General features: G+C 41.3%; 1 protein-coding gene across 1 annotated transcript; it reads left to right on the top strand.

Annotated features, from left to right (window-relative positions):
- Positions 1–7,635: 7,635 nt before the first annotated feature.
- On the top strand, positions 7,636–8,193 carry LOC138357294 (uncharacterized). Its single transcript, XM_069313976.1, has one exon. It carries the CDS (start codon positions 7,636–7,638, stop codon positions 8,191–8,193), a length of 558 nt encoding a protein of 185 aa, XP_069170077.1.
- The last annotated feature ends 931 nt before the right edge of the window (positions 8,194–9,124 follow it).

Below are 9,124 nucleotides of genomic sequence, written 5' to 3' on the forward strand. Positions count from 1 at the left end.
TGCAGGTTTCAAAATATCCCAAACATCCCAAATTCCATACATGAACCATATTTTGGACCCAAACCTCTCTGCACCTATTCGCAGTTGGAAATTCCGACTTTTTATACCAAAAATATGCCAATTACTGAAAGCAGCGGTGGGTCACATTCTGCCCAAACCCCCCTGCAGTTTTCAAAATATCCCATACATCCCAAATTCGATACCTGAGCCATATTTTGGACCCAAATTCTGGCTCGCTGCACCTTTTCGCAGTTTAAAATTCCGAATTTTTATCCCAAAAATATGCCAATTACTGAAAGCGGCGGTAGGTCAAATTTTGCCCAAACCCCCCAACAGTTTACAAAATATCCCAAACATCCCAAATTCGTTACCTGAGGCATATTTTGGACCCAAATTCTGGCACTCTGCACCTATTCGCAGTTAGAAATTCCGAATTTTTGTACGAAAAATATGTCAATTACTGAAAGCGGCGGTGTGTCACATTTTGCACAAACCCCCCAGTAGTTTTGAAAATATCCCAAACATCCCAAATTCGATACATGAACCATATTTTGGAACCAAATTCTGGCTCTCTGCACCTATTCGCAGTTTTAAATTCCGAATTCTTATACCAAAAATATGCCAATTACTGAACGCCGCGGTGGGTCACATTTTGCCCAAACGCATCTGCAGTTTTCAAAATATCCCAAACATCCGAAATTCGATACCTGAGCCATATTTTGGACCCAAATTCTGGCTCTCTGCACCTATTCGCAGTTTGAAATTCCGACTTTTTGTACCAAAAATATGTTAATTACTGAAAGCAGCGGTGTGTCACATTTTGCCCAAACCCCACTGTAGTTTTCAAAATATACCAAACATCCCAAATTCGATGCATGAACCATATTTTGGACCCAAATTCTGGCTCTCTGCACCTATTCGCAATTTGAAATTCCGAATTTTTATACCAAAAGTCTGCCAATTACTGAAAGCGGTGGTGGGTCACATTTTGCCTAATCCCCCCTGCAGTTTTCAAAATATCCCAAATTCGATACCTGAGATATATTTTGGAACCAAATTCTGGCTCTCTGCACCTATTCGCTGTTTGAAATTCCGGGTTTTATACCAAAAATATGCCAATTACTGAAAGGGCGGTGGGTCACATTTTGCCGAAACCCGCCTGGAGGTTTCAAAATATCCCAAACATCCCAAATTCCATACATGAACCATATTTTGGACCCAAATTCTCTCTCTCTGCACCTATTCGCAGTTGGAAATTCCGACTTTTTATACCAAAAATATGCCAATTACTGAAAGCGGCGGTGGGTCACATACTGCCCAAACCCCCCTGCAGTTTTCAAAATATCCCATACATCCCAAATTCGATACCAGAGCCATATTTTGGACCCAAATTCTGGCTCGCTGCTCCTTTTCGCAGTTTAAAATTCCGAATTTTTATCCCAAAAATATGCCAATTACTGAAAGCGGCGGTAGATCAAATTTTGCCCAAACCCCCCAGCAGTTTACAAAATATCCCAAACATCCCAAATTCGTTACCTGAGCCATATTTTGGACCCAAATTCTGGCACTCTGCTCTTATTCGCAGTTAGAAATTCCGAATTTTTGTACGAAAAATATGTCAATTACTGAAAGCGGCGGTGTGTCACATTTTGCCCAAACCCCCCAGTAGTTTTGAAAATATCCCAAACATCCCAAATTCGATACATGAACCATATTTTGGACACAAATTCTGGCTCTCTGCACCTATTCGCAGTTTGAAATTCAGGCTTTTTATACCAAAAATATGCCAATTACTGAAAGTGGCGGTGGGTCACATTTTGCCCAATCCCGCCTGCAGTTTTCAAAATATCCCAAACATCCCAAATTCGATACATGAACCATATTTTGGACCCAAATTCTGGCTCTCTGCACCTATTCGCAGTTTGAAGTTCCGACTTTTTGTACCAAAAATATGTTAATTACTGAAAGCGGCGGTGTGTCACATTTTGCTTAAACCCCCCTGTAGTTTTCAAAATATACCAAACATCCCAAATTCGATGCATGAACCATATTTTGGACCCAAATTCTGGCTCTCTGCACCTATTCGCAATTTGAAATTCCGACTTTTTATACCAAAAGTCCGCCAATTACTGAAAGCGGTGGTGGGTCATATTTTGCCCAATCCCCCCTGCAGTTTTCAAAATATCCCAAATTCGATACCTGAGATATATTTTGGACCCAAATTCTGGCTCTCTGCACCTATTCGCAGTTTGAAATTCCTAATTTTTATTCAAAAAATATGCCAATTACTGAAAGTGGCGGTGGGTTACATTTTGCCCAAACCCCCCTGCAGTTTTCAAAATATCTCAAAATCCCAAATTCGATACCTGGGCCATATTTTGGACCCAAATTCTGGCTCTCTGCACCTATTCGCAGTTTTAAATTCCGAATTTTTATAACAAAAATATGCCAATTACTGAAAGCGGGGGTGGGTCAAATTTTGCCCAACCCCTCCTGCAGTTCTCAAAATATCCCAAACATCCCAAATTCGATACCTTAGCCATATTTTGGACACAAATTCTGGCTCTCTGCACCTATTCGCAGTTTTAAATTCCGACTTTTTATACCAAAAATATGCCAATTACTGAACGCCGCGGTGGGTCACATTTTGCCCAAACGCATCTGCAGTTTTCAAAATATCCCAAACATCCCAAATTCGATACCTGAGCCATATTTTGGACCCAAATTCTGGCTCTCTGCACCTATTCGCAGTTTGAAATTCCGACTTTTTGTACCAAAAATATGTTAATTACTGAAAGCGGCGGTGTGTCACATTTTGCCCAAACCCCCCTGTAGTTTTTAAAATATACCAAACATCCCAAATTCGATGCATGAACCATATTTTGGACCCAAATTCTGGCTCTCTGCACCTATTCGCAATTTGAAATTCCGACTTTTTATACCAAAAGTCTGCCAATTACTAAAAGCGGTGGTGGGTCACATTTTGCCCAATCCCCCCTGCAGTTTTCAAAATATCCCAAATTCGATACCTGAGATATATTTTGGACCCAAATTCTGGCTCTCTGCACCTATACGCTGTTTGAAATTCCGGGTTTTATACCAAAAATATGACAAATACTGAAAGGGCGGTGGGTCACATTTTGCCCAAACCCGCCTGCAGGTTTCAAAATGTCCCAAACATCCCAAATTCCATACATGAACCATATTTTGGACCCAAATTCTCTCTCTCTGCACCTATTCGCAGTTGGAAATTCCGGCTTTTTATACCAAAAATATGCCAATTACTGAAAGCGGTGGTGGGTCACATTTTGCCCAATCCCCCCTGCAGTTTTCAAAATATCCCAAATTCGATACCTGAGATATATTTTGGACCCAAATTCTAGCTCTCTGCACCTATTCGCAGTTTGAAATTCCGAATTTTTATACAAAAAATCTGCCAATTACTGAAAGCGGCGGTGGGTCACATTTTGCCCAAACCCCCCTGCAGTTTTCAAAATATCTCAAAATCCCAAGTTCGATACCTGAGCCATATTTTGGACCCAAATTCTGGCTCTCTGCACCTATTCGCAGTTTTAAATTCCGAATTTTTATAACAAAAATATGCCAATTACTGAAAGCGGGGGTGGGTCAAATTTTGCCCATCCCCTCCTGCAGTTCTCAAAATATCCCAAACATCCCAAATTCGATACCTTTGCCATATTTTGGACCCAAATTCTGGCTCTCTGCACCTATTCGCAGTTTTAAATTCCGACTTTTTATACCAAAAATATGCCAATTACTGAACGCCGCGGTGGGTCACATTTTGCCCAAACGCATCTGAAGTTTTCAAAATATCCCAAACATCCCAAATTCGATACCTGAGCCATATTTTGGACCCAATTTCTGGCTCTCTGCACCTATTCGCAGTTTGAACTTCCTAATTTTTATACAAAAAATATGCCAATTACTGAAAGTGGCGGTGGGTCATATTTTGCCCAAACCCCCCTGTAGTTTTCAAAATATACCAAATTCGATACCTGAGATATATTTTGGAACCAAATTCTGGCTCTCTGCACCTATTCGCTGTTTGAAATTCCGGGTTTTATACCAAAAATATGCCAATTACTGAAAGGGCGGTGGGTCACATTTTGCCCAAACCCGCCTGCAGGTTTCAAAATATCCCAAACATCCCAAATTCCATACATGAACCATATTTTGGACCCAAATTATCTCTCTCTGCACCTATTCGCAGTTGGAAATTCCGACTTTTTATACCAAAAATATGCCAATTACTGAAAGCGGCGGTGGGTCACATTCTGCCCAAACCCCCCTGCAGTTTTCAAAATATCCCATACATCCCAAATTCGATACCTGAGCCATATTTTGGACCCAAATACTGGCTCGCTGCACCTTTTCGCAGTTTAAAATTCCGAATTTTTATCCCAAAAATATGCCAATTACTGAAAGCGGCGGTAGGTCAAATTTTGCCCAAACCCCCCAGTAGTTTTGAAAATATCCCAAACATCCCAAATTCGATACATGAACCATATTTTGGACCCAAATTCTGGCTCTCTGCACCTATTCGCAGTTAGAAATTCCGAATTTTTGTCCCAAAAATATGTCAATTACTGAAAGCGGCGGTGCGTCACATTTTGCCCAACCCCCCCAGTAGTTTTGAAAATATCCCAAACATCCCAAATTCGATACATGAACCATATTTTGGACCCAAATTCTGGCTCTCTGCACCTATTCGCAGTTTGAAATTCCGAATTTTTATACAAAAAATATGCCAATTACTGAACGCCGCGGTGGGTCACATTTTGCCCAAACGCATCTGCAGTTTTCAAAATATCCCAAACATCCCAAATTCGATACCTTAGCCATATTTTGGACCTAAATTCTGGCTCGCTGCACCTTTTCGCAGTTTAAAATTCCGAATTTTTATCCCAAAAATATGCCAATTACTGAAAGCGGCGGTAGGTCAATTTTTGCCCAAACCCCCCAGCAGTTTACAAAATATTCCAAACATCCCAAATTCGATACCTGAGCCATATTTTGGACCCAAATTCTGGCTCTCTGCACCTATTCGCAGTTTGAAATTCCGACTTTTTGTACCAAAAATATGTTAATTACTGAAAGCGGCGGTGTGTCACATTTTGCCCATCCCCTCCTGCAGTTCTCAAAATATCCCAAACATCCCAAATTCGATACTTTAGCCATATTTTGGACCCAAATTCTGGCTCTCTGCACCTATTCGCAGTTTTAAATTCCGACTTTTTATACCAAAAATATGCCAATTACTGAACGCCGCGGTTGGTCACATTTTGCCCAAACGCATCTGCAGTTTTCAAAATATCCCAAACATCCCAAATTCGATACCTGAGCCATATTTTGGACCCAAATTCTGGCTCTCTGCACCTATTCGCAGTTTGAAATTCCGACTTTTTGTACCAAAAATATGTTAATTACTGAAAGCGGCGGTGTGTCACATTTTGCCCAAACCCCCCCTGTAGTTTTCAAAATATACCAAACATCCCAAATTCGATGCATGAACCATATTTTGGACCCAAATTCTGGCTCTCTGCACCTATTCGCAATTTGAAATTCCGACTTTTTATACCAAAAGTCTGCCAATTACTGAAAGCGGTGGTGGGTCACATTTTGCCCAATCCCCCCTGCAGTTTTCAAAATATCCCAAATTCGATACCTGAGATATATTTTGGAACCAAATTCTGGCTCTCTGCACCTATTCGCTGTTTGAAATTCCGGGTTTTATACCAAAAATATGCCAATTACTGAATGGGCGGTGGGTCACATTTTGCCCAAACCCGCCTGCAGGTTTCAAAATATCCCAAACATCCCAAATTCCATACATGAACCATATTTTGGACCCAAATTATCTCTCTCTGCACCTATTCGCAGTTGGAAATTCCGACTTTTTATACCAAAAATATGCCAATTACTGAAAGCGGCGGTGGGTCACATTCTTCCCAAACCCCCCTCCAGTTTTCAAAATATCCCATACATCCCAAATTCGATACCTGAGCCATATTTTGGACCCAAATTCTGGCTCGCTGCACCTTTTCGCAGTTTAAAATTCCGAATTTTTATCCCAAAAATATGCCAATTACTGAAAGCGGCGGTAGGTCAAATTTTGCCCAAACCCCCCAGCAGTTTACAAAATATCCCAAACATCCCAAATTCGATACCTGAGCCATATTTTGGACCCAAATTCTGGCTCTCTGCACCTATTCGCAGTTAGAAATTCCGAATTTTTGTACGAAAAATATGTCAATTACTGAAAGCGGCGGTGTGTCACATTTTGCCCAAACCCCCCAGTAGTTTTGAAAATATCCCAAATTCGATACATGAACCATATTTTGGAACCAAATTCAGGCTCTCTGCACCTATTCGCAGTTTGAAATTCCGGCTTTTTATACCAAAAATATGCCAATTACTGAAAGTGGCGGTGGGTCACATTTTGCCCAATCCCGCCTGCAGTTTTCAAAATATCCCAAACATCCCAAATTCGATACATGAACCATATTTTGGACCCAAATTCTGGCTCTCTGCACCTATTCGCAGTTTGAAATTCCGACTTTTTATACGAAAAATCTGCCAATTACTGAAAGCAGCGGTGGGTCACATTTTGCCCAAGCCCCCCTGCAGTTTTCAAAATATCCCAAACATCCCCAAATCGATACCTGAGCCTCATTTTGCACCCAAATTCTGGCTCTCTGCACCAATTCGCAGTTTGAAAATCTGACTTTTTACACGAATAATCTGCCAATTACTGAAAGCGGCGGTGGGTCACATTTTGCCCAAACCCCCCTGCAGTTTTCAAATATTCTCCCATGGATCACGATATTTCTTTTCCAAAACTCCCACAATTTCTCATATCTATGGTTTGGAACTTCCCTTCATTAAATGATCCATACGAAATTCTAAGAACAGTAAAATTGTCTCAGGAAAATCTTCACTATTTTATTACGAATGAGAGAGGTTCAGTGAGTTTATTTGACAGTAAAATCCAGCTTGGAGTTTTATGGATCTTAACTCTCTCCACGCATATGACGATGTTGGTTAGGATAACAGGACAATGGGAGGACGTTATTTGGGAAATTATTAATCTAGCAAATACCTGGGCGACAAACAACAACTTAAATTTTGCCTTACTCGAGTCTACTGCCTTGAAATCCTGGGTACCCGCCATGTTCTGCGACCATGAAGCCTGCCCCAACCCGCACCTGCGGCTGGAACTGCTGCATTTGATCGGGATGTGGCCAGAGACGTACCTTCAGGATGCCGCCTCGTGTATGCAGGCAGCTGCAGGGTTGGTCAACACTAGCCACTACATAACTCTGGACTATCTGATGTCCGGTTACTTACATGCATGCGAGTCTCTTTGATCCTCTCAAGAGTGTGTTAGATAGCATTAATAAATGGGGACACCTAGATGGTGTCGCTGCTGCAGCTGTGGATCAGGTAAGGAAACTTAAGATTGGAACAGAGGCATACTTTTTCAACCATCTGGTCCACCTTTTAAAGCAAATGGTGGAGGCTACTCTAGCGGAATATCGAGCTGGAATAAACAAAATATGCTCCTGTATTGAAGGGAATTTATGCACGTTCAACGAAATTTTGCATATCTATAAGATGTTGGTTGGCACAACTCCCACAGCCTATGGGGTTCCCGGACTTGCTCAAGTCGCTGCAGAGTTCTTGGTTACTCTCACAGACTCTGCAGTTACAGTGTGCTCTGCATTACAGCTCAAGGATAGTAAACGTTCCAAGTATTCCAAAGAACTCGTCGCTGATTTAGGTGATATTTACCCAAAAATATCTGTAGAGGAAAGATTTACATATGTTTTCCAGATTCTAAAACGTGACCATGCACAGCAGTTCTCTCACCTTAGTAAACAGACAACAGATTTCTGCTTTTTCCATTTTTTGTCAGTATCGCGTCTGGAATCCTCGGAAGCCGTCCCGGAGGAGTTTGTAGACAGCGTGACGCAGGTGGTGATGGAGGCGCCGGTGTTGCTGCTGTCGTCCAAGATGGTGATAGACGAGTCGATGCTGGTCCGCCTACTGCTGGAGTCGGCCTCCGACCCCTTCACGCGCCACCCTCTTGTCCACGGCTCCTTCAGTCGTCTGCCCCACCTCCAGGCTGACATTCTGGCCTGGAAAAACACTCGCAGGGCTCTGCCACAATGAGTGTACATTTACGACAACCACAATATGATAATTTATGGCAACAATGACACTTGCAATTTCGGCAACAGAGATAGCTGCAGGAAATTTCATTAAGACCAAACCACACGGATGGAGAAGCGCCTCCAACTTTGCCGCTTCTGCATCGTGTGAGTTAAGGTTTCGTCATCATTATATGTTATATACTCACACATTTTTTATACTTATTTTTTATACTGTAAATTATTGACTTTAATCAATAAAACATGAAATGGACAACCCACAGATTACATTATTTAACCTATTTAACACAAACTTATGAATATTCAAGTGAAGAAATGTGCAAAATTGAGAAGTATGATTGTTGATTTATGAAACTTGTGTCGTTGAATTGCTTCAAACGCAGGATAGACATAATTTCTTCTTAAATAGATGTAATTCGGAATTCCTACTTAATTGACCTAAACCAAAGCATTGTTCTGCATGTTGTTACAAAACTGTTAGAACTCAGATCCCTGATTGATTGGTAGAGATTAACCCACACAAAAGGTGGCACGGGAATTAATAACCCGTTTGGGTAGGTAGGCTCTCTGAAGCCATTACCATTATCAATAGCTGATACTAATATGTCAATATCAATTGCTTATACTGGAGAGCTGTAGATGGATGGGATCTTCATGGTCGCTTGCAATTTATAGCCCGCAGGATGCTGTTTTGTGCAAAGCAACGCTTTATAGCTGAACAGAGGAATCTCGGTTGCTCTGTTTATTATTTCATGGGGTGGCCGCGGACGTATAAAACAAATACCTTTGTTTTGCAGATATTTGTTGAAATAGAATATTTATTGATGCAGTTTGAACTGCAGAAAGCCTATTCCCCAATCCGAGGCACCTCATATTTATAACCACCCAATCCCACTCATATACATTTCATATCCATGTTTGAAACAATCGAG

This window comes from Procambarus clarkii, chromosome 77 (genome assembly GCF_040958095.1).
Source record: "Procambarus clarkii isolate CNS0578487 chromosome 77, FALCON_Pclarkii_2.0, whole genome shotgun sequence".
Classification (NCBI taxonomy): Eukaryota; Metazoa; Arthropoda; class Malacostraca; order Decapoda; family Cambaridae; genus Procambarus; species Procambarus clarkii.